The sequence below is a fragment of the Carassius gibelio genome, chromosome B10 (assembly GCF_023724105.1).
Source record: "Carassius gibelio isolate Cgi1373 ecotype wild population from Czech Republic chromosome B10, carGib1.2-hapl.c, whole genome shotgun sequence".
Taxonomy (NCBI): Eukaryota; Metazoa; Chordata; class Actinopteri; order Cypriniformes; family Cyprinidae; genus Carassius; species Carassius gibelio.
Genome location: NC_068405.1, coordinates 15,696,853 through 15,724,400, shown reverse-complemented (window position 1 = coordinate 15,724,400; position 27,548 = coordinate 15,696,853). Strand labels below are relative to the sequence as shown.

The 27,548-nt window shown below is 34.5% G+C and overlaps 1 protein-coding gene across 6 annotated transcripts; it reads left to right on the top strand.

Annotated features, from left to right (window-relative positions):
* The first annotated feature begins 522 nt into the window (after positions 1-522).
* LOC127966898 (uncharacterized) lies at positions 523-27,245 on the top strand. 6 transcript variants are annotated; one of them, XM_052568244.1, is made up of 11 exons: positions 8,626-8,935; positions 9,100-9,148; positions 9,370-9,714; positions 11,244-11,537; positions 11,775-11,858; positions 12,212-15,889; positions 16,867-16,927; positions 25,995-26,348; positions 26,445-26,753; positions 26,833-26,904; positions 27,040-27,245. In XM_052568244.1, exons 6-11 carry the CDS (start codon positions 15,866-15,868, stop codon positions 27,201-27,203), a joined length of 984 nt encoding a protein of 327 aa, XP_052424204.1. In that variant the 5' UTR covers positions 8,626-8,935; positions 9,100-9,148; positions 9,370-9,714; positions 11,244-11,537; positions 11,775-11,858; positions 12,212-15,865; the 3' UTR covers positions 27,204-27,245. The 6 variants fall into 6 exon arrangements, with proteins under 6 accessions (XP_052424205.1, XP_052424204.1, XP_052424203.1 ...); XM_052568243.1 differs by lacking the exon at positions 25,995-26,348 and adding an exon at positions 17,061-17,414 and having other exon boundaries at positions 8,628-8,935; XM_052568248.1 differs by lacking the exons at positions 25,995-26,348; positions 26,445-26,753; positions 26,833-26,904; positions 27,040-27,245 and adding exons at positions 17,061-17,414; positions 17,525-17,818; positions 17,940-18,023; positions 18,184-20,459 and having other exon boundaries at positions 8,643-8,935.
* Positions 27,246-27,548: the final 303 nt, after the last annotated feature.

Sequence of the window (27,548 nt, the reverse complement as noted above, 5' to 3'; positions counted from 1 at the left end):
TTATTAGAATGTTTCTATTAATTTCCTCTTTGTACGATGTATAATAAATACAAAATGGAATTTGATGGGATTCATATACAGTATGTTAATGTCGACTGTACCTAAACAATGCTTTACTTAAAGAGGAAATCACCACCTTAACCCATTTCACAGCATGAGACATTAAACAAAACACATGAGGCGGATGCAACTCACAACGCCCTTCATGGACAGAGAGATGATGGTGAGTGTATGTCTCTTATATTGATATTTGAAAACAATTATAAATATGAATATGGTGCCATTTGTAAGGATCTTTTGCTTTAGTTGATATAATAAAATAGTAGTTATTCATATCATTTTACTTTAAAAAGTACCGAAAGGGATAGATCAACCAAAAACATAAATTCTGTCTTCATTAACGCACAATGATGTTGCTATGTGACTTTAATTTTTTACATTTTTCATCTTTCTTTTTTCCTCAGTGTTTTTCTTTAATCTGTTGTTGGTGGATACTTCTGACTTCAGCTTACAGTAAAAAAAAAAAAAAAAAGAATACATTTATTATTATTACATATATATCTTCTAAATAATTGGACAATTTATAGCTTGGCATGAGATATTTAAGTTGTTGTTGTATTTGTTTTTCTGCAGCATTTGGCGTTGCAGTAGTGAATCACGCTACAACTTTATTTGTCAATCATGGAGAGTCTGCCAGAATAAGATGCAACTACAGCCGAACGGATGACACAGAAAGCATGACAGTGGATCTGGAAACATTAAATCATGCACTGTGTTCGTATTACTTACATGAGAATACATGGAAAAAACGAAACTGTAAAGAGCCCATCAAATTCACATGGATTCCAGAGACTAAGGAAATATCATTTGAGCTCTTAAATCTTCAAATTCAGGATACCGGCACATACACCTGTACTGTGAGGAGGATTGTAAAACCACCTGAAGTGGATCTGGGATTTCAAAAAGTTCAAGTTATTGGTAAATATTTTTTTAATAATCATAATAGATTAGATTAGAGAGGTAGGTCTGAATGCTAAATATTGCATTTTGTGTATTAATCCTTCCTCTCAGTGCGTCCCGCCTTGTCTCTGTCCTGTGTGAAGAGGCCTGATGGATCAACCTTGATTCTGTGCTCTGTTGAATTTTACAATGATCCTCTTGAACAGTTTTGGATCAGAGACTGAGACTTTCTCAACAGCTCGTTCTCAAATAAATCATTCAACGGATTCTTCAGTCAGCAATCATACCTTATACTGCCACCACAGACCTTCAATGATACAGTATACTCCTGCTGGTTAAATCACTCCTCCTTAAACAAACCACTCATGGTCAATTTATCAAGCTCTGTCTGCTATAAGAAAGGGGGTAAGTTTTTCTTGTTTAAATACGTTATATACTCTATGACATAATGACATATCTATAAGAAATTGCCTATAATGTCGTTTATAACAGACTTTTGCAATAATTCTGTCTTGTAGATTTAACTGAGGCTCTGGCAGTGGCATTTGTCATCTCTGCGGTTTTGACAGTCATTTTGATGATTTTTTTAGTCTTGTAGGCAAATATAACATTAAGTGTTAGGTATGAACTCTGTCTATTTTAAGTATCTTATTTTTTATTTTATTTCTATTTTAAATTTCATTTTGATTCTGTAACTGAATACTGGAATGCTTATTACCAGTAATTTTATTATTACACCTTAATTAATGACCTTGTACAATAAAAATTTACAGTTGTCTATGAATGTAATTGTATGTCCAGATATTATAGAGTTCCAGACTGTGCCTAAAAGGGTCACATTTGCCATTTGCAACCAAAAAATATTAATTTGCTAGTGAAATCTTTGCTGACATTGCCTCTTTTGGCTATATAAACTTACATTGTGACTTAAAATTTGCATGTTATTCTTTTTTTCCTGCTGGCTTTGTGATCATATCTGTTGCTATGTTTACATAAAAAAACAATGTGAATCAAAGTTTTAGTGAAAAAAAAAAAGTTTTAGTTGAAAAAAGACCTTAAGTCTTCTCACCTGCCAAACATCGGTGTTGACAGCAAACCAGCTGAAATGGCTCCAGTGAGATGATCACAATAAATAATCACAATATCTTTGTGCTCTGTCATAATGAATTTGCGATCATTTTCTCACCTCAAGCTGGACGTGGAACCCCATCATATATACAGTATGGAGGTAAATCAGTAGCTAAACTCGAGAGGTTGAAAATCTGAAAATCTTGACGTGTGCAGCGAAGCTGAAGTAAAGTGCAAAAGTAAATGTCAAAAACATTGATGTATGTCATTTTCTTTGTGTGAATGTCATTTTACACATTTGTAACTAATAATCTACAATTTCCAATTCAAAACACGGGTGTTTTGATCATTGTCTGAGTGTACATTTCAACTTACAAATACAAATATTAATATGACAAGTTCTCACATTTTTTGTGAGTTTTGCTACATATTAGTCTCACACCTGTCTCACACGTCACTCATAATCCGTCTGCAGTGCTTATGCAGTCCGTGTGCGTTACGTATGTGGTGCAGAAGCAGCACTTGTGCTTTCACACAAGAGCGTTTGCAGTCCGATACTGATCCGTGGCTGTTTAGGCCACAAACACAACATTTGTTCATTACTTTGATTTCAAATCATGTAAAAAAAGAAGAAGCTTTTTCAGCATTGTGATACTCTTTTATCACAGTACAGTAACAATCTTTCATAGGCATTAGTTTAAAGTCAATAAATATAAACAACGTATTATTCATGCACTTGACTTCTAGGTCTGTATAATAAGTTGCTCAAGCAAGCGGCAACACATTTAAACATAACATTTAACCGACTTTTCTTGTTAGCGTATCACAAACATTAAAAATTTTAACTCATCACTGACAGAAACAGTTGACTCTCGTGCCTTTTGCATTATTTAAATCTTTATTACAAGCATCCCACGGGTCTTAAGGAACTTTGTTTTTCTGCCTCCATAAAAGTGCATTTGGGTATGTTGCCTTGTTTATCTAAATGTGCTCTTTATCTTGTTTTATACCAAGCCAAAAAGCCATGTGTTGACTGTGAAACACAGTAGGCTTTAATTGTATAAATTTATTGTGAAATTACTGCATTTCTGTGTTAATCTATGTTAATTTTTACTGCAAACAATGTGCTGTCACTTTAACTCAGCGTGTGAAACACAGAAAAAAACTGACTCGGTACTGTAGGCAAACGATCGATGCACTGCTGAAGACTATAGACTGTATAAAAACATGAACATCTGAACTTCAGCCGTCAGTCTGTAAGGCTACCATCATATAGGTTACTATAGCATGAAATAAACATGAATGGACACCAAAGGTTATATTATAAGACGCAGTACAAATTCCTGAAATGTCTCATGTAATCACTCATTCAGTTGTACAAGCTGCAGAAAATGTGTAGCTTGTAAACACATGTAACTCAGAACAACCATTCAGCGTCACCAATAAGCTCATCAGTTTGGTAGAAAAAAAAAAATAAATAAATAAATATATATATATATATGTGTGTGTGTGTGTGTGTGTGTATGTGTGTGTGTGTGTGTGTGTATATATATATATATATATATATATATATATATATATATATATATATATATATATATATATATGTGTATATATATGTATGTATATGTGTGTATATATGTATATATATATATATATATATATATATATATATATATATGTGTGTGTGTGTGTGTGTGTGTGTGTGTATATATATATATATATATATATATATATATATATATATATATATATATACACACACACACACACACACACACACATATATATATATATATATATATATGTGTGTGTGTGTGTGTGTGTGTATATATACATATATATGTATGTATGTATATGTGTGTGTATATATATATATATATATATATATATATATATATATATATATATAAAGGGGGCATTTTGATAGAGATATGCGCTATATTGTATATTGATATTTTACTTAACCTGTTGTCTATATGATAAAAAAAATTGCAAGGAGCTAAGAAAAAAATTCAACACCTCTTATTCAATTGCATGTTACTAATAAAAAACAGACTGGATGTTTGCAAGACGTATGACAACATTTATAGGATGCATTGAAATGGAGCCCAATCTGCTGAAATATTTATGTATACTGTGTAATAAACATAGTATCCACAACTAGTTACACAGATCCTCTTAAATAAACACTTCTTTGTAACTTTAGGCAGTTCTAAAGTCTGAAGATGTTTAGTTCTCGCTTTAAGTGAACCTTAGTTCCCAGGACATTTACTGATGCTGTAAAAGGAAGGGAGACTTACTGTAAACACATAATTGAAATGTTATAGTGTAAATAAATAAAACACAATATTATGTGGTACTTAGTTTGGTGACCATTTTTGTTTCTTACAGAAACCATTGGCTCCTTAAGTGATTCATTCGTTTTTATTTAAATTTTTTGTCTGATGCCCTGCTGTTATCTCTTTCAAGTAGGCCAATCGGGGGTTAACTTCATCTCATATGTGATCAACCATCATTACTTTGTGTCTCTGCTCTTTCAGGAAGAGCACTTCACTAGTCTGTGGGTGTGTCTCAATCAGCACCCTATAGCTTGTCAGTCAGTAGGCCTATATTGTGCTCACATATCAAGGCACAGGTATGGACCCTGGCTCATATTTGGACATGACTACTGTCAACGTACAACACTGTACGTCACCACTGGAATTACTCAGCAACAGGCACATCCTACCTATTTTCTATACATTTAAAAAAAAAAAATTTTTAAACACATTGTTACATGTCCTTACAACATTTAATCCGAATATGAATTATAAATATAAATAGATGTGTTCACTATCTAGCGACACGTGCATAGGCCTATGTGTCAAATCATCTATCACGTCATAGTTTCCAGTTTCAGAGCATAGTGAGCATCGGTACTCCCTGGGTTTACCACGCATTGGTGCACTGGAAGGATTTTGAAACTAAAAACGCACTAAAGTGGCTGATTGCATGATCAGTATCCTGACTAGTGAATTAGGGAGCTGAATCAGATGCACCCAATGTTTGCTGTTGGAGTGAGTGTCACAACTGAGCCAGTCCTCCCGATCACCTACAGTCTGAGACACTGTATTCAACTTATGACCATCATCCAGTCCCGTGCAGCCAAGAAACACTGACTGAAGACATTTACAATAATAGTTTTTCAAGTCACTGTGTATCTCAATCATTCACTACCCTAGCACAATTTAAAAAAGTGGCCATTTTACACAGAACATGTTTTTGCATTCCACTATGCTGCTTTTTTGTTGCATTTCTATGTAAACATGCATTAGACTTCTTGCTTGAGACTTCTGCAGGGTCGCATGTATGGCACAGTGTTCTAAAAACACAGTGTTTAAATTAGCTTGACTGAAAGTCAACTTCAGTTTAATATGCTGCATTTCACCCTCACCCCATTCATCTGCATTTTTAAATGCAAAAATGCATTGTTTTTAATGGAAATTAAGCCACATTGCAATCTTAATTGCGCCCTCTGAATATCTTGTCTATGTTAAAAACAGCGTAGCTATAGCTTCATATAAAGCCCCTAAGTTCATGAGGAGCTTAGAAAGAGCTTCCTATGGCAGCCTTACAAAGTGCAGAAAAAAGATATGATCCAAGGCAGTATAGGTCATAATTAAACCTTTATTTTTACATGTACTGCCTTTGCATGTTTACCAATGACCTACATCAAGCTTTGATGCATCACCTGCTTCGAAGTATCTTTCCAACCTCCCACACGGTGTGGTTAAAATAACCAGATGACTTGAACACTTTTAAATGCAGTTGCATAATCAGAGCATGAAGATGTTGATATATAAGAGAGGTTTTGGTGGAGGCAGCAAATGAGGTCTAGAGGACTTTTGGTATATCCATTTGTTTCAGAGCATTACTGTACATCTATTATATATCTGTTATACTGGTACAATCCAATCAAAAAAACATTACTATCTTGCCTGACAAAAAACATATGTGACCCTAAATCAATCATAATGATTTTTTTATTTATACATCACGTGAAAGCTAAATAAATGAGATTTCCATTGATGTATGGTTTGAAAGGACAAGATAATATTTTTGAAAACCTGAAATCTGAAACCAAAAATATCAAAATGCTGAGAAAATAGTTCTTAGCAATGTATACTACAATTCAAAAATTAAGTTTTGATATATTTACGTTAAAAATTTATTAAATATCTTAATGGAACATGATCTTTACTTGATATCCTAATGATTTTTGGCATTAAATAAATATTGATAATTTTGACCCACACAATGTTTTTTTTGTTGTTGTTGTTTTGGCTATTGCTACAAATATACCCATGCGAATTATAACTGGTTTTGTGGTCCAGGGTCACATATGTGTGTTAACTTTGGTAAATATAGCAATTACCTTGAAGAGTCACACTTCATTAATACATTTTAGAATAATGCAATTTAAGAAATAGTTCAACAGCTAAAAAAAGTTTCCCTTCAAACACTAGTACATCAGTATACGTCTGTTTTTTGCTTTCTTTCAACATTATGTCAAAATCTTAAAGAAGAAATTTATAAGTCCAGCTAACAGGAAATGTTCTCAGATCTTTGGCTAATGTTCTGGCAAGGTTCTTACAAAAAAAAAATTCCAGTAACTTTTAATGGTATATTCGCTTTCTCAAAACTTGTTTTCAAAAACACTATTTACACACTGTTTGTGGAAAATTGAAAAAATAAAATAAAATTCTTAATTTTGGACATTCATCAAACAATTCACAACAGGCACATTTGCTGCTGTCCTAATCCAAGTGTGTTTGTTCCAGGCGCCTTAAATCTTCTATTACATATGAATCACTTGCACATACAAACTAATGACTTCAACAGGTAGGCTGGCGCCTATGCATGGAACAAGTGCAGATTCGACTTGCTGAGCTGACCACCTCCTACATGTAGTCTACTTTGGTAACACGGTGCACTCCTGGGTGTGTGTGGCAGGTTTCATATCACTAGTTTTTCATGCAAACCATGTTTTGTTTTGAACTAAACTGCCATTGTGAAAGCCCCATTAATTGCAACCAAAATGTAGGAGTTAATACTTCACAACTTCTTCGTTTGATTATATAAGCAGAGGGAGAGATTAGACTAAATGTTCAGTAATAATGTCTACACTAAACCACATCCAGAAGTTAGTCTTTATAAGAGTGAAGTACTCTGGCTTATATAACCTTTGCTTTGATGTCAGACAGGCCCTGCTGTTGTTGCAAAGGCAACATGTAGGCGAAAGTGTGCTAAAGTGGGTCTGGCTGATGCACAATTTGTGATGATTGTAAAGCAAATTGCTTGTATTTTTTATAATTGAGAATCCACATTTAGGCACTTACAATTAGTACTTTTGGAGTAACTGTGTTTTCATTGTGTTTAAGCATTGTGTAGGAGCATTTGGGCTAACAATAAAATTGTGTTGTATTTAAAAATGAAAGGTACACACTGTAAAAAATGACTGTTATTTTAACAGTAAAAAACTGTGAAAATGCTATACAAACCTATTAAATGGTTAATTTACAGGGTAAAAACCTTAAACTGGCGATCCCAGAATTATGTGGTGGAATTATGTGATTATCAGTGTATTACAAAGATACAAAACAGATTTCAGTATTTCAATAGGTTGGTATATTAACATTATATCAGTTGATAAAAAAATACGGTATTTAACTGTAAATTTAAGGTAAAACTGTAAAACCTAAAACATTGTTACCATATTGTTTTTTTGCGGTAGAATTCCGGCAACTGCATCTGTTGGTTTTTTTACCGTAAATGTTATCGATTTAATTTCTTTGAAATAACAATGTTTTTTTTCTTATCTGTTATATTTTTTAGGGTTGTATGTTACATATAATGTTGTTAAATTAATGTTTATTGCATATTTCAGTTTAATGAGTCTCACCATGATGGTGTTTAATGCTTGTGTGAATGACACTGTGCACCTTCTATGTATTTTATTATTTAAAAGCTGCTTGTGATGGGCTTTGGTTTATCACATGACTTTCTCGTCACCACCTGCATTTGCCGGTTATCAGTGTATAACAAAGGTGCTAAACACGTTTCATTACTTCAGTAGGTTGGTATATTAAAAGTATATCAATTAAGGAAATTATGGTATTTAACTGTAAATTTAAGGTAAAACTATAAAACCCAAAATATTGTTACCATATTTATTACGGTAGAATTCTGGCAACCACAACTGCAATTTTTTTACTGTAATTTTTTCACAGTGTAAGTATCTTCTTCTAGATAAATAAAATGTCAAACCAAAAAAATCTCTTTAGCCTGGTGAACTTACTACCACTATCTCACACTATCTTAAGCCACTGATAATATTTTTTCCTATGCATATGCTAGTTGTTTACAGATTACACATGGTGCGTCATAAGCCTGCAACTAAATTTCCCAGTCTTGCCTACCTAGTGTTTGTGGTCGACAAGTACATATAGAGATGAGTTGAAAATATTTTCAAACATCCAGCTAACATGCAACTGTAGGATCAAAAATTTAAATACATAAATGAAAATAATTTATATTTTTTTATATTATGCTTTTGGTGAAATGTATAAAGCAGTCATGGTTGTAAGATTTCGTTTGGTTCTCATTTGTTTTGATTTAACTTTTGTCTAGTATAGGATCAGTCCATCATTGTTAGAATGTTTTAGGCATTTACTCTTTTTAAATGTATAATGAAATATACAAGGAATTTGACTGGATCCAGATGATGTATTAATGTCAGTTGTTTATGATTGATGGTTTACTTAAAGAGGAAATCATTGCCTCAACCTAGTTTCACAGCATATGACATTTCAGCAAAACAGTGAGGCAGAAGCAACACACAGCACTTTCCTTGGAAAGAGAGATGGTGAGTGTGTGATTCTTCTGAAGATAACTGTTTCTTCAGTTTAAGTGTGTTAATTAACCAATACAAAATATGCAACACTGAATCGTATTACTTGATACATAAGATCTTGGTTAAATTTGTATATTTCAAATGACATTTCTGTTTTTCTGACATTTATTTTTCAGTGTTTTTCTCAGATCTGTTATGGGTGGATGCTGTTGTCTTCAGTTTTTGGTAATAAAAATGTTAATGATAATACACTTCAAGCTTAACTTTTTGAACAAATTGAAGAATTTGACATTTCCTCCAACATGAAAATGTCACAATGTACACATCAAGTACTTCTTATAAATATTTTATGTGCCGTACACAGGAAGCACCTGTACAAAGAGAACCTAAATTTGCATTTCACAGGTTGACGTGAGAAATTTTGTTAATGTGTCCTTATTTTTCAGCATTTGGCGATGCAGAAGTGAATCACACTACAACTTTATTTGTCAATCATGGAGAGTCTGCCAGAATAAGATGCAACTACAGCCGAACGGATGACACAGAAAGCATGACAGTGGATCTGAAAACATTAAATCATACACTTTGTTCGTATTACTTACATGAGAATACATGGAACAAACGAAACTGTAAAGATCCCATCAAATTCACATGGATTCCAGAGACTAAAGAAATATCATTTGAGCTCTTAAATCTTCAAATTCAGGATACCGGCACATACACCTGTACTGTGAGGAGGATTGTAAAACCACCTGAAGTGGATCTGGGATTTCAAAAAGTTCAAGTTATTGGTAAATATTTTTTTAATAATCATAATAGATTAGATTACAGAGGTAGATCTGAATGCTAAATATTGACTACCGTCCAATATCTGTGGTCCCTTTTATTTCTAAGGCACTGGAAAAGATTGTGTTGCGTCAACTACTATCTTTTCTAAGTACTAACCAGATCTCAGAATTCGTTCAGTCCGGCTTTAGGCCCTTCCACAGCACTGAGTCAGCTCTGCTGAGAGTGTTAAAGACATCTTAGTTGCTACTGATACAGGTGACCCCGTGATTATAATCCTTTTAGACTTGACTGCTGCATTTGACACTATTGACCATCAGTTGCTCCTGTCTAGATTAGAATATTGTGTGGGGCTAAAAGGCTCAGTCTTGAATTGGTTTATATCCTATTTAACGGATCAATATTTTTCAGTCAAAATTGGCAATTTTACCTCTTCTACCTCACCTCTTAATTTCGGACTTCCTCAGGGATCCATTTTAGCACCTCTGCTCTTTTCTCTCTACATGCTTCCCGTGGGTTCGATTCTGAGAAGGCATGGTGTGTCATTCCATTTTTATGCTGATGACACACAGATCTATCTGCCCATTAAAAGAAACGATCCTTCAGCCATTAATTCACTGTCTTGATGAGGTAAAGCATTGGTTAGCCAGTAACTTTTTAACCTTAAATGACTCTAAGACTGAGGTCATTGTTTTTGGTCCATCTGACAATTTTAAATTTAACAACTCAACCTTGGACAACCTGGTAGTTTTTGAGTCAAAGTGTGTTAAGAACCTTGGTGTATTCTTAGACAGTCGGCTCACTCTTGAGAAACAAGTCTCCTCAGTTGTTGCCTCTTGCTTTTTCCAGCTTCGCTTACTCACTAAAATTAAACATTATCTGCCTGAAAAACCTCTTGAGATAGCTGTTCATGCATTCATCACTTCTCGATTGGACTATTGCAACTCTTTGTATTACGGCATCTCAAAGTCCCAAGTAGCTCGTTTACAATTGGTCCAAAATGCAGCAGCCAAATTTCTAAAAAAAAAGGCCGCAAATATGATTCTGCCACCCCCCTTCTGCGAGCACTTCATTGGCTTCCTGTTAACTCTAGGATACATTTTAAAATACTCTTATTTGTTTATAAATGTTTGCACAATCTCGCTCCGCATTACTCCTCTGAATTGCTGCACCCTTACAACCCTTCCAGAGATTTAAGATCTAGTAATCAAAACCTGCTATTGGTTCCCTCTACAAGGCTGAAACGTAGAGGAGATAGAGCTTTCTCGGTGATGGGCCCTAGATTGTGGAACAGCTTGCCAGCACCCCTTAGAGCTGCTCTATCTTTTTCGGTTTTTAAATCCCTTCTGAAAACTCACTTGTTTTCTGAAGCATTTGCAAATTAATTGTTGTGCAAATGTAGCATATTTTATTTTATCTATGATCAATATGTTGTACAGCACTTTGGTCAGTCATGTGATTGTTTTAAATGTGCTTTATAAATAAAAGAACTAGAACTAAATATTGCATTTTGTGTGTTAATCCTTCCTCTCAGTGCGTCCCGCCTTGTCTCTGTCCTGTGTGAAGAGGCCTGATGGATCAACCTTGATTCTGTGCTCTGTTGAATTTTACAATGATCCTCTTGAACAGTTTTGGATCAGACACGGAGACTTTCTCAACAGCTCGTTCTCAAATAAATCATTCAACGGATTCTTCAGTCAGCAATCATACCTTATACTGCCACCACAGACCTTCAATGATACAATCTACTCCTGCTGGTTAAATCACTCCTCCTTAAACAAACCACTCATGGTCAATTTATCAAGCTCTGTCTGTTACGAAAGTGGGGGTAAGTTTAGAGCTGTTACGTATTTCTTATTTCAATACCCCTTTTCACACAGTAATACTGGTAAATTGCCATAAAATTACCAGAATTAATTTACCTGTATTTTTTAAAAGATCCTGTTCACACATGATCTCTTTACTGGCAATTTACTGGTAATTTTCCGGAAAAGTCTGTATGTGTGAAAGGGCTTAATGTGTCATACTGTTTTCATGAGGCCTTTGCAATTGTTCTGTCTCATAGGTGTGACTGTGACAGTAGTGTTTGTCATGTTGACAGTGGTGTTGACTGTCTTGTTGATCACTCCAGTCATATGTAAACATTACAGTAAGTCTCAGTGTTTACGCTAATGGTGTGCTTATTCTGATTCAAGTGTCGTTCTGAAACAGAAATGGTTCACATCCATTTTTGCATAAGATTTCATTAGATATCAAGCAATATGTCACTTTATCACATTAAGTTAATTCTGTTAGCAGAGTGAGTCACAAATCTTTCACACTAAGTGCCAGTTCTTGGTTTTACTAGTTAACCTTAATGACCTCAGTTCTCCATCTAGCCTGCACTATCTTGAAAGTCATGACAAAACTTTTGTGTTATTTGAACCTGATTGTGCCCACATATGTACTGATGTTGTTATAGGGTGTTAATTTCATCTCATATGTGCTTTTATCTTGTTCCAGGAAGAGCAAGTCAGTGGTCTGTGTCTCCTGCAGAAGTGAGTTTCATACCTGAGCCTGTCTTCCATGATCACCTGCAGTCTGAGATACTGTACTCAACACTGGGTAACCATCATCCGGTCCCGTGCAGCCCTGCCATTGTCCCATCATTTGTACAATAAACACTGAATGAGCGCAATGTTAGATTTGTGTGCATCTTCTTCACAACACCAATACAACAAAATTTAGTTATGAGGCCAGTTGCATGAACTGCTTAAACTTGTTTTAAAACAATAACTCATCTAATTTGTTTTCTTCATAACTTAAGTCATTTACTAAAAGATTGATTGGTCGAATTTGAATAAAAAAGTAACACAATTACTTCTTGGTTAAATTCTATTCGTCAAGCTCATTAAGACATGGTTACTATATATATGCAAAAGCAGTATGTGACAAAAAGAAATTACCTGGATGACCTAATACTTCCAGAATATTCTGAAATGTGCATATGATTGGCACTTTACTAAAATTTGATTGATTTTATTTGACTTAAATTTTTAAACTACATTTGTTATGCATCTCTTACATGTTTCTGTTTGAGTTTGTTGTGTTTGAAAGTCATTTATTGTCAGGGCTGTAGCTGGGGTTTGTGGGGCCCCAGTACAGATTGGACCAGTGGGCCCTGTTTGAAACTTTTACATTATTGTTTATTTTGTATGTTCGTTCTATTTAATAATTTGTGCTATTTACACAATGTTTACGTTTTTCAAGTTTGTAGGTGTCCAGGGACAGAAACCGAATAATCTAATGTAAAATAGCACTGCAGTCTTCATTGTAAAAATGTAAAGGTCCCCTTCTTCGTGATTCCATGTTTTAAACTTTAGTTAGTGTGTAATGTTGTTGTTAGAGTATAAATAATATCTGTAAAATCCTAAAGCTCAAAGTTCAATGCCAAGCGAGATATTTGATTTAACAGAATTCGCCTACAAAAAAACGACCCGTTTGGACTACAGCCCTCTAGTTCCTGTAGTAACGACGTCACTAAAACAGTTTTTTGACTAACCTGCCCACATGAATTCACAAACAGGGGGCATGGCCTTGTTGCACTCCGACAGAGAAGAAGGAAGAGCTGTGTTTGTCGCCATGTCTTTTGAAATCTTTGTTTGGGCTTCCCAGGAAAGCTGTACTTGGAGATTAATGGTTACAATTTATGTTTAACTCGGTTCCGGAAAATTATAATCCACATGTAAAACTATGTGCAGCAAATTTTGCTGAGGACAGCTTGCTGAGGACAACTTTCTCAATCAGTTTAATGCCGGATTCGCACAAAGATTATTCTTGAAAGATGGAGCAGTTCCCTCTTTGTCTGGAGAAGGCGTTGTTTATGGACCACAACCGGTAAGTGTATTTTATTATTTAAGTTGGTGCGTTTAACAGTTTCTGTTACTTATTACACAAAGGGCAACGCTGTTTAGCTTTGTTAACTAGATGTTAGGGCTGTGCAAAAAAACGAATGCGAATTTCATGCGCATCTCGTCAGTAAAAACGCTCCTGTGACTATAAATACATCTCCAGCACACACTCCTGCCCACTTGCTTCTCAAAACTAGCCCAGTCATGTTTGCAGGAGGGCAGCGTGCTGTAAGCTGCTGTCGAATCACAACACAGGAACCGCTGGCACAATCAGAACTCGTTACGTATTTCTGAAGGAGAGGCTTCATAGAACAAGGAAGTCATCAGCCTGTTTTTATGACAGTGAAAACAGCGGTATACAGATAGGTGAATTGTTTGAAGAATACTGTGTTTTTTTACACGCGAAACATGAACACATGTTATATTGCACACTGTAAACACAATCAAAACTTCAAAAAAGCGCATAAAACTAATATAGTCAAAGCAGAACATTTCTCACATTATCACAGTTTATTAACTATACTTTAGATAATCCCTTACGAAAAATAACCATGGTTTTATTATAGTTAAACTGTAGTAACCCATGGTTTTTTGGCCCATGGAGTGTTGACTTCCATTTGTATAACCACAGATTTACTACAAATACCATGGTTAAACTATGGTTAATATAGCAAAACCATGGTTAATTTGAAGTTACTATGGTTTAACTATAGTAACCATGGTTTTTTGGTTTTATTTGTAGTAAAACCACGGTTAATTTTTATAATGGATGGCAACAAAATATGACAAGAAGAGTCAACAAATTCATCTTGATAATGTCAGATAACTTTGATAGAAAGGTATATACAGTAATGGATTACTATCAATCAAAAATTCAGACAACTGTTAGTATGAATATAATTACACAATTATCAATACTTTGTTGACCAATTACCAAGCAAAGCTTAATTTTGTTCAGTCTGTTATGTAAAAAGGTTGTATTAGCAATTAAAGAAAAAAAACGCTAAGGCTAGTCATAGTCAGGTCTAGTAAAAAAAAATATAAAAAATTATACCTGGTGTTTGAACAATTTTTGTTTTAACTGTGGAATAATTATTGTTAAATCTACAAAGTAATTCAGTCAAGAGCAGTGAGTGATTTTCTTTCTTTACATTAAGGACAAACACTGCAGATTGGGGTGGTCACTTTAAGAGACAGTGCATCCAATATAAGGAAATACATCCGATTTCTTTGTCCACTGGTTATTTTCATTTAAGACATAAATCTTTTTTGTGTAATTTTTTTTCTCTCGAGAATACCCTCCAAGATGGGTGTTTTGACATAATTTTGTATGTATCAGCCGTGGGCCCTTATAATCATCACCACCTTTCACCTCACTAGCGATGGCCCTGTTTATTGTACAATGTCCAATTTTTTCTCTGTAACCATATACAAAGTCAGAAAGTGTATGATGCTTAGTGTTTTAAAATCTGTTCAGATTACAAAGTTGTGTAGAGTTTTTCAACCTGAATAGCTTCAACAAACAAAACTGAAGCCTAAAAATAGCATTAACATTTTGTACAAATAAACATGAGGAAGTCACTTTGAAAAAGCTTCTGACAGCCTTAAGATGCAACTGAAACTTGTTTGCAAATGCAGGCAGTAATTCAGTCTGAGTATATCATCCATGCAATGTCTTTGTGGTCATGATATAATTTATTCTATTTATTTCTTATCGGCTTTTCACATGTGACCTAAATGACAGCGTCCTGCAGCACACATGCTCACTACCTCCCACACTGTGTGGTTAAAATAACTACACCTCACTGGTTTCTCAGTGCACAAAAGAAGTTAAAGGCAAATGAGGTATAGAGGATATTTGATTTAACCATTTGATGTCCCTTATGCTTTTAGACTGTCACAGCTGCAAGCCATGGTGTTACTTCTCTATTGTAGCTTGGACAATGAGTAACGCCCCATTTATATTTGTCCAGTGAATGGAAGAATGAAAGAGAAGATAATTTGTGATTGGCTCTGGATGAACAGATAACATTGTTTGTCACGTGGTAACTGCATGAGAACACATAGTGCTCTTGATTGCCATGTCTTAAGCTTTGAGTTATTTTTATTTCAGTCTACAAGACAGGTGCTATCTCTGTACTACATCATATTACTCGAGCTTGTGTCTGACTTGACTAAAATTACGCAGCTACCTCAAACCAACATCTCTTCTTCATTTGCACCGTCATGAGTTAGAACAGCAAGTGTCTGCAAAATACAAAAGAGGATGCCGTTTCTGAAATTCACCATGGTGAGAATTTTTCATATTACATAACATCGGTTAAAATATATATCTGCAAATATATTATTTGTTGAATTTGGTAAATAGCTTGAATCATTAATTTTGTTTCTGACATAATCATATACAATACATGTTTTGGGTGGTTTTATGATGCATGAAATTTAGTCTCACATTGCACCACAGAAAGAATATATTTTGAAACTCTTGATACTGATTGGTCAGTCTATTGTTAAATATATTTAGTAAATTTAAAATAATTGCTGAAGTGCATAACCTGGAGTTTGGCTTGGCAAACAGTTTCTACTTGTGCTAAATTCACTTTTTTATATCCTCTGATTTTTGTTTTGTTTTACATTAATTAATTTCAGTTCAAAACAACATTTCAGGTACTTTTAACTAAGCACATATGCAGTTAGTGAAACTTTTATTTACAGACTCAAGGTCTGTTAACAAGAAACACACAATACAAACCAAGACAATACACGTTCAAAAAGACAGTGATAGCAATACTTCCTCATACACTCTTAAAGAAGGTGCTTACATGGTTCTTCACAGCGATGCAATAGAAGAACCATTTTTGTTTCCAAAAATAACCATTCAGTCAAAATTTCTTTAAAGAACCATCTCTTTCTTACCCTTTTTATAATCTGAAAAAAATCCTCTTTTGCCACAAAAAAACCTTTTGTGTAAAAAAAAAAAAAAAAAGGTTCTTCAGATGTTAAAGGTCCTTTATGGAAACATTTAGACAAAAAGGTTATTCTGGCATCCTGAAGTAACTTTATTTTTAAGAGTGAAGAGGACTGATATCGCACTTCAGTAAGCCTAGGATTTGACAAAAATATTATAATATTATTATGTGAATTGTCCAAAAGTGAGATAATATACCGCTTGTAATTAGCACAGAACAAACCACAACAGTGTATCCATAATACAAAATGTATCACTATCTTCTCGACTGATTTATCTTGCTGTTCTCTTCTCAATAGATATTATCAAAGTGTTACGCTTTGACAACATGTGTGTGGATGCTTCTTTCTTTGTTTCCTGGTAAAGATTATACAATTCTGTTCAATTTTAAGCAAAGATTATAATCATTTTTGGAAAATCACTGAATTAAATCTTCATAATATAATGCCTTCAAATGTAAATGAATATTTATTGTCTGTCATGTCTTTTTCAGTGTTTATAGCTGGACATGCATTATTTAACGGTATCTCGATTCAGACGGTCCATCGAGGAATGTCAGTCAATATCAGCTGTAACTACAAACCATCAAATGACAGTGATGGTTTCATAGTAGAACTGCAAACTAATAGCACATTGTGCTCAGTGATGAAAAATAACAATTCATGGATAAATCAGTCATGTAGAAATCACAGTAGATTTATTTGGATTCAGGAAACTGTGCAAATGTCATTTGAAATATCAAATCTGCAGATAAAAGATACTGGCACTTACAAATGTGTTGTGACAAGAACTATACCACCTCCTTCTGTGCTTTTGAGAGAAGAAACAACATTTGTTCAAGTGATTGGTAAGAATTCACAATGACAAGTCATTTGAGTGCATATAACAGTGTATTATTTACAGTATTTGCTCTTGATAAATGAGCATTTTACTATAATTGTCTTATATTTCATATAGCACACCCAGTTGTGTCTGTGTCAGATGTGAGTTCATTGGGTGGATTTCCCACAATCCTGTGCATCTCTGAGGGGTTTTACCCTTCAGCTCTAGAGCAGCTGTGGATGAGAAATGGAGCATTTCATAATGCCTCATTCACAAACAGCACTGACAAAACCAACCCTGATGGATCATTCACCCTCCATTCATACCTGAAGATATCTGACCGTGCACACTACTCGTGTTGGGTAAACCACTCATCCCTGAACAAACCAGCAATAGTCCACGTGTCTCCTGATTGTTACGGAGACAGAGGTATTCCTTATTTTTTATTGAAAGTACTAATAGCATTAAATACCATATTGTGTCTCATGGGATAGTTCTGTTAAACAATCAGTTTTGTTATGTAATTCTGCTCAATAACTTTCTTCTATAGATAAAAATGTATGGATAGCTCTGGCTACCTCTGCGCTGCTGATTCTCACCATACTGATTATCACGGCTGTGTGTAAGCATTCCAGTGAGTTTAACATTTGATCACCAACACATGGTGTATATTTTTTCTAATCAGTTTAAATCTCAGTAACCAATTGCAGAATAATGCTTTCAGTGAAATCTAAAACAAATGCTATAAGAATCAGAAATATTCTGATGGAGTCATTATTCTCATGTTCATCCAGGAAGAGCACATCACAGGTCTCCTGTAAGAGTGAATGTCACACCTGAGCCTGATCTCCAATCTCACCTGCAGTTTGACCTATATTCATTGTTGGGTGACCATCATCCAGTTCCATGCAGCCCTGTCGGAGTCCGCTCATCTCCACAGTGAACACCAAATATTTAACATTTATAGATTTTACATTGATAGACATCCAGATCCATTTCTTGTATGTAATATATAGTTTCTATATGATTATTTAACCTCCCATTTTGCTGCTTGTACTGTATGTTGACAGAGTATATGACACATACAAAATATAAGGCGTGTGATCTTTGCCAGCAAAGGGATACTCCACCCTCAATTGAAATCTTTGTCATTAATCTCTTACTCCCATTTCATTCCAAACCCATAAAACTCTTTTTCAGCTTGGAATAAAACTGAACCCTGCTTGCTTTCAAAGCAATGCAACACTGTTATACTAGACTTGTCTGATCAATGAAGGGCTTAAAGGAGACAACTGTTGTGACTGGCTTCTCACCGGATGGATACTGATCAACAAAACAAAACTGTTATTAAGGAGGCCTATTTTAGTGATTGATTAAAAACAAATGATTTTCAATAAGAGACGCTTTTCACAAACCGTGATAAACACGTATCCTATACAAAATAATTAATGTTGTACGTTTTAAATACATAGTGTACATTTACACTAGCTACACTTTCTGTTAGCCTACACTGAAGTTCAATTACAAAAATGTTAACGCTGCTCCGATGAGGTTTCTAATATCTAGTGCTGCTGAACTTATCTTTTTTTCTTCTGGCTGTTTTCGTTCGTATAAAATTGTCAGTCATATAAAAAAATAGAATAGTAGACCAGTAATGTATCACATTTCTATCTTTGTTTTTTATTATTATTAATTCTGTCCTGTCTCTTTATGTGTTTATAGCTGGACATGCATTATGTAAGAGTTTAGGTTCATCAACGAATGTTAGTCAATATCAGCTGTAATTACAAATCATCAAGTTACAGTGTTGGTTTCTTAGTGGAACTGCAAACTAATAGTATATTGTGGTCAGTGATGAAAAGGAACAATTAATGGATGAATCAGGCATGTAGAAATCACTGTATATGCATTTGGAATCCAGAAACTGTGCAAATGGCATTTGAAATATCAAATAGAAAGTAAACCATCCAATTCACTGGAGACTGCTTAAGGTGTTCCCCAAGGATCTGTCTTGAGACCCCTTTTATTTACCATTTATTTAAACAGTCTGGAGTATGACATTCAAGATGCTAACCTTAATTTTTACGCAGATGATACTATCATGTACTGTAGTGCTTCTTCTGGGCAGCAAGCCTTGTGTAAGCTTCAGTCAGCCGTTTATATTTCAGGCTCAAAAACACTTGAAAGTAATTTATTTATCTTCAGACCTTACAAGGTACTGTGATTGAATTAGTAAAATAGTACAAATATCTTGGCATCATTGTTGACAAAGTTTTATCTTTATTTGACTTCGGAGACGCAAAGTATCAGTTTGCACCTTCATATCTTCTCTTTACTTTAGATGCTGTTTATCATGGTTCTCTATGATTTATATCAAACTTTAAACCCTCAACTCATCATTGTGCCTTGTATAACAGAGTGGGTTGGTCCTCATTGTCTAGTAGGAGAAAAATGCATTAGTACTTCATTATTTACAAAGCCATCTTGGGGATGTTGCATTCTTATCTTTCCTGTCTTGTAAAACAGAAAACTGTTGATAAATATTTTCTGCGTTCTCAAAACTATAGAAATTTGCTGTCTTTGGATCGATTTCAAGAAATCACTTGGCAAATGTAAGATAAATCAGTGAAATGCAGTTGTTTTAAGTCTTTTAAGTTTGTTTGAATTGTGTAAGTCTTTGATGAAACTTATTGTTGCTCATCTTGGCCATGTCACTCCTGTAAAAGAGATTTTTAATCTCAGAGAGTTTTTTTCTGGTTAAATAAAGGTTATTATTAAAACAGAAATCACAAAATGGCATTTGAATGTATTTATTGAATAACAGTGTATCATGGATATTATATGCTCTTAATAAAATAAGCATTTTATTGTAACTCTTATATTTCATATACTGTAGCACAACCCGTTGTGTCTGTGTCAGATGTAAGTGCATTGGGTGGAATAACCACGATCCTGTGCATCTCTGAGGGGTTTTACCCTTCAGCTCTAGAGCAGCTGTGGATGAGAAATGGAGCATTTCATAATGCCTCATTCACAAACAGCACTGACAAAACCAACCCTGATGGATCATTCAGCCTCCATTCATACCTGAAGATATCTGACTGTGCACACTACTCGTGTTGGGTAAACCACTCATCCCTGAGCCAACCAGCAATAGTCCACATGAGTCCTACTGACTGTAATAAGAACAGAGAGGGGTTTAATGGCATTACACATAATATAAATACATTACACATAATATAAATACAATACAGAATGACCCTTCATTAACCTCTCACTTACAGGTTATAATATTCAGATAGCTTTGTTCATCTCTTCACTGCTAAGTTCAGTCCTCATGATCATCACAGCAATGTGTGAGTAGGCCTATGCCATTTAATTTAAAACATGATCATATCTCCAACACAATGTCATCCTCATGTTTTAATGAATTTGAATGCCATTGATCAGAGCGCCCCATTTATTTTTTGCATCAATAATCTGTTCTCAAGGTTGTCCATACAGAGCCGGTCAGCAGCCTGTGAGCGTCAGTGTCACATCTGACTCTGAACTGAAGACTGTGGTTCTGTATTCAATACTGAGTGATCCTCATCCAGTTTTATACAGCAACTGTCACCTCCACAAACCTGATTATTGCAGTTTATTATTCCAGTGAGACATGTAGACCCGTTACTCAAAAAATAAAGTATGTCCAATTTTAAAACCCTGATTGGTGTTTTTTTTTTTTTCATTAACTGTCCCTTTTGTCTGATTTTGTGTAAAGTGGAGAAGGTTTAAACAAACTCTCAGTGAAATCTAGACTGCCTAAAAACTTTCACTTTCTACTGTCCATCTTCCAAGAAATGCTGCCACCTACTGATCTGTGGAGTGGACAATCTTTCCTCTTGACACGTATAATCATGAATGCTTTGCTAATTCAGAACATACTGGAATGTATTCTATTCTAGTTTAAGTGTGTCCAATGCAATCCAGGTTGTGATATTATTTCATGGTTGTGATAGTCTATAAAGGGCTACCCACATTTTTAACACATTTATAAGAGTGGGAGTAGCTACATCCTGATAGGTATTTCCTGTTGACAAGACGTGCTAGCTCAGTTCAGCACATTTAGGCTAGTATGACTGCAGTGTATGCCCTGATAAAAAATAAATAAATAAAAATCCTGCTGACAAGATGTCCTGTTTGTGTTGAAATTAAAGGTAGAATTAGTCATTCGGATTGGATATGTCAAATTTTCACAACACAGACACCATATCATGAGTCCACCAGCTTATCAGTTGTGACCCTGGATCATAAAACCAGCAGTCAGAAGAAGCACAGGTATATTTGTAGCAATCGCCAACATAGGAAGATAAAAAAATCATTTTCCATTAAAGATCCTGTTCCATTAAGATATTTTGTCATATTATGCACATTCATACAACTAGAACATACTCTTTTAGCAGTTACTAAGTAATTATTTATTAAATCAGTATCTAATCAAGTATTCCATTTCGGACACAGTCACAGACTTAACAAAGTAGCAATGTTAATGCAACTGGCTCACGGTCTTAAAATTTGATTGGTTTTAAATTTGATGCAAAAGTGCATTAGTAAAAGAGATTCATTGAGTCTTTCTTGCAGATTACACCAATACAACACGCAACAAGCGACTGTTTTTATAAATGAGTCTTTGAATTATGCATTCAGTTGATTTGTTCAGAATAATTCAGGCATGAAACATGAGTAATTTATTGAAACGTTCACTCAACAGATTAGTTCACAAACAGAAAATGCATTGCTTCTGTGATGAGATGCTCAATGGTTCATTCTGCTGTGGCTTCCTTTCAAACTATTGTCATTGGTGGAGCCTTAATGGTTAAAGTAGCTGGCAATATTGCTTATAACATATATGTACTTAATATTAAAACTCATAATATGGTGCTTGCCCAAATTTATTAGCGCGGCTCTGGTTATCTGCGGTTGTGTAATCATTACACTATTCAATCATTACACTAAAGGCTAAATTTTTAGTCCAAACACACCAGTTTCCAAAAGTTACAGCCAGTCTGCAGATTTTGGGCAGCTGAGTCGACAGATTTTTGGGTTGACAGAAATTTGTGTAGTTTATAATAGGCACAGACTCAGATTTTTAAGCCTTAAACTTCATCTAGTCATTTGTTATGCATCCCTTACATGTTTCTGTTTGAGTTTGTTGTGTTTGAAAGTCGTTTATTGTGCAATGTCCAGTTTTTTGTCCATAACCATAAACAAAGTCGGAAAGTGTATGATGCCTCATGTTTTAAAACCTTTTCAGATTACAAAGTTGTGTAGAGTTTTTCAACCTGAATAGCTTCAGCAAACAAAACTAAAGCCTACAAATAGCATTAAGATTTTGTATAAATAAACATGAGGAAATCACTTTGAAAAAGCTTCTGACAGCCTTAAGATGCAACTGAAACTTGTGTGCAACTGCAGGCAGTAATTCAGTCTGAGTATATCATCCATGCAATGTCTTTGTGGTCATTATATAATTCATTCTTTTTATTTCTTATCGCCTTTTTCACACGTGACCTAAATGACAGCGTCCTGCAGCACACATGCTCACTACCTCCCACACTGTGTGGTTAAAATAACTAGACCTCACTGGTTTTTCAGTGCACAAAGATGCTCAAAAGAAGTTAAAGGCAAATGAGGTATAGAGGTCATTTGATTTAATCATTTGAAGTCCCTTGTGCTTTTAGACTGTCACAGCTGCAAGCCATGGTGTTACTTCTCTATTGTAGCTTGGACAACGAGTAACGCCCCCCATCTATATTTGTCCAGTGAATAAAAGAATGAAACAGAAGATCATTTGTGATTGTCTGTCGATGAACAGATAACATTGTTTGTCACGTGGTAACTGCATGAGAACACATAGTGTTCTTGATTGCCATGGCTTAAGCTTTGAGTTATTTTTATTTCAGTCTACAAGACAGGTGCTATCTCTGTACTACATCATATTACTCGAGCTTGTGTCTGACTTGACTAAAATTACGCAGCTACCTCAAACCAACATCTCTTCTTCATTTGCACCGTCATGAGTTAGAACAGCAAGTGTCTGCAAAATACAAAAGAGGATGCCATTTCTGAAATTCACCATGGTGAGAATTTTTCATATTACATAAGATCGGTTATAATATATATCTGCAAATATATTATTTGTTGAATTTGGTAAATAGCTTGAATCATTAATTTTGTTTCCTGACATAATCATATACAATACATGTTTTGGGTGGTTTTATGATGCATGAAATTTAGTCTCACATTGCACCACAGAAAAATATATTTAGAAACTCTTGATTCTGATTGGTCACTCTATTGTTAAATATATTTAGGAATTTAAAATAACTGCTGAAGTGTATAACGGAGAGTTTGACTTGGTAAACAGTTTCTACTTGTGCTAGTTTCACATTTTTTATGTCCACTGATTTCTTTTGTTTTGCATGAAATAATTTCAGTTCAAATCAATATTTCATGTAATTTTAACTAAGCACATATGCAGTTAGTGAAACTTTATTTTATTTCCAGACTCAAGGTCCGTTAACAAGAAACACACAATACAAACCAAGACAATACACGTTCAAAAAGACAGTTATACCAACACTTCCTCATACACTCTTAAAAATAAGCATTCAGTCAAACTTTCTTTAAAGAACAATCTCTTTCTTACCCTTTTTATAATCTAAAGAACCTTCTTTTGCCACAAAGAACCTTTTGTTAAACAAAAAGGTTCTTCAGATGTTAAAGGTCCTTATGGAAACATTTAGACAAAAAGGTTCTTCTGGCAACATGAAGCAACTTTATTTTTAAGACTGATATCACACTTCAGTAGATTCGTCAACAACATTATAATATTAATATTTGAATTGTCCAAAAATGAGATAATATACCGCTGGTAATTAGCAAAAAACAAACCACCACGATGTATTCATAATACAAAATGTATCCCTATCTTCTCCGATGATTTATCTTGCTGTTCTCTTCTCACTAGATATTATCAACATGTGTGTGGATGCTTATCTCTTTGTTTCCTGGTAAAGATTATACAATTATGTTCAAATTTTAACCCGTGTGCATTGTTCGAATTCAAATCCCTTCGATCATGTTAGGGATGAAAACATCCAGTAAATTAAACTGCTGCAAAAATGTATCAAGATTTTTTTTTTTTTTGCATAAATCTATTAATCAACCTCAGTCCTGATCAAAACTACAACATGTTAAAATCCAATATTTTAACTCTTTAATTGCCAAGTTCATAAATGATCACTGACTTGGGGGGGGGGGGGGGACAAACAAAATGACTTATTTTCAATATAAAAAGTCATTGTAGCTGGATTTTTTTTTTTTTTTTACTTTTATCACAGTCTTGGGCATAGATTAGTAACAACATTGGCTTTGATGCATTGTTAGTTTTTATGCAGCATAAGATTAAAAAAAAAAAATAATTCATTGTTTGTGGCTGTTTTTGCCCCATTGACTTCCATTATACTGACATTTTTTGATTGCAAAGCCATGTCACCATATAATCATGCATTCTTGATTGTTGGTGGTTTTCCCTGTTTGGAAGAGGTAAAAATTTTTAGTTTTACAGTTAATCACTAGGTGGGACCATTAACCCTTAAGATAGGCCTGTGAAAAAAAAAAACTTCGTTTCTGGCTTGCATATGGAGTTTAGGGTTGTAACATATCAGTTACTTCAATGATCGATTGTCGTTTAAATTAATAATCGATTAATCGTTGACCAGTCACCAGCATGACAGGATGTGCAAAGCCACACACACACATACACAAAACACTTTCTCACCTGAATTAATGGGGTTTTAGTCTAAATATAAAATGCTAGTAGTAGGATTATAAAATGAATAGATTGTAGAGAGTGTGTCGTACGTTTGAGATCATTTTACTTTGCTGACTGTTTTCTGGCACAAAGACCACTGAACATGCCTCTTTAAATGGTTTTGTGATGCTCGTTGTTGTATTTTAAAAAGACAATTGCAATGTTTTCAACTGACATTATGGCATTTAAAATAAAATTATCCCAAACTTAATTGTGGCGCGCGTGTCACTTTTCATATTGAAGATAAGTCATTTTGTGTGGGGTTTTTTTTCAAATCAGTGACATCATTAATGAACTTGGTAATTAAAGAGTTCAAATCTTGGATTTTTTTAAACATTTGGTAGTTTTGATCAGGACTGAGGCTGATTAATAGATCTATGCAAAAAATAAAATTCACAACCTCTGATTCATTTTACAGCAGCTTAATTTAGTGGATGTTTTCCACAAAAGGGTAGTGAATTTGCCCACAGTCTACTGTTGAGTTTTCGAAAATGTTCTAAACATTTTCCCAAAATATGAATCCAAATAAGATTTGTCACCAAAAATCTTTCCATTTGCTGAAACACAGAGAAAGTTGTGGCCAAAATCAAACTCAACTTTACCCCCTAGTGGAAGAAAACATCCCCAACAACGCATAAGGGTTAAGCAAAGATTATAATAATTTTTTGAAAATCACTGAATTAAATCTTCATACTATAATGCCTTCAAATGTAACTGAATATTTATTGTCTGTCATGTCTTTTTCAGTGTTTATAGCTGGACATGCATTATTTAACGGTATCTCGATTCAGACGGTCCATCGAGGAATGTCAGTCAATATCAGCTGTAACTACAAACCATCAAGTGACAGTGATGGTTTCATAGTAGAACTGCAAACTAATAGCACATTGTGCTCAGTGATGAAAAATAACAATTCATGGATAAATCAGTCATGTAGAAATCACAGTAGATTTATTTGGATTCAGGAAACTGTGCAAATGTCATTTGAAATATCAAATCTGCAGATAAAAGATACTGGCACTTACAAATGTGTTTTGACAAGAACTATACCACCTCCTTCTGTGCTTTTGAGAGAAGAAACAACATTTGTTCAAGTGATTGGTAAGAATTCACAATGACAAGTCATTTGAGTGCATATAACAGTGTTTGCTCTTGATAAACTAGCATTTTACTATAATTGTCTTATATTTCATATAGCACACCCAGTTGTGTCTGTGTCAGATGTAAGTGCATTGGGTGGATTTCCCACGATCCGGTGCATCTCTGAGGGGTTTTACCCTTCTGCTCTAGAGCAGCTGTGGATGAGAAATGGAGCATTTCATAATGCCTCGTTCACAAACAGCACTGACAAAACCAACCCTGATGGATCATTCAGCCTCCATTCATATCTGAAGATATCTGACTGTGCACACTACTCGTGTTGGGTAAACCACTCATCCCTGAGCAAACCAGCAATAGTCCACATGAGTCCTACTGACTGTAATAAGAACAGAGAGGGGTTTAATGGTATTACACATAATATAAATACATTACAAATAATATAAATACAATACAGAATGACCCTTCATTAACCTCTCACTTACAGGTTATAATATTCAGATAGCTTTGTTCATCTCTTCACTGCTAACTTCAGTCCTCATGATCATCACAGCAATGTGTGAGTAGGCCTATGCCATTTAATTTAAAACATGATCATATCTCCAACACAATGTCATCCTCATGTTTTAATGAATTTGAATGCCATTGATCAGAGCGCCCCATTTATTTTTTGCATCAATAATCTGTTCTCAAGGTTGTCCATACAGAGCCGGTCAGCAGCCTGTGAGCGTCAGTGTCACATCTGACTCTGAACTGAAGACTGTGGTTCTGTATTCAATACTGAGTGATCCTCATCCAGTTTTATACAGCAACTGTCACCTCCACAAACCTGATTATTGCAGTTTATTATTCCAGTGAGACATGTAGACCCGTTACTCAAAAAATAAAGTATGTCCAATTTTAAAACCCTGATTGGTGTTTTTTTTTTCATTAACTGGCCCTTTTGTCTGATTTTGTGTAAAGTGGAGAAGGTTTAAACAAACTCTCAGTGAAATCTAGACTGCTTAAAAAACCTTCAAATAATAATAATCTTCACACACACACACACACACACACACACACACACACACACACATATATATATATATATATATATATATATATATATATATATATATATATATATATATATAAAACAAGAATATATTTTTAAATATATTTGTTATTCATCAACAATCTTTCCTCTTGACACGCATAATCATG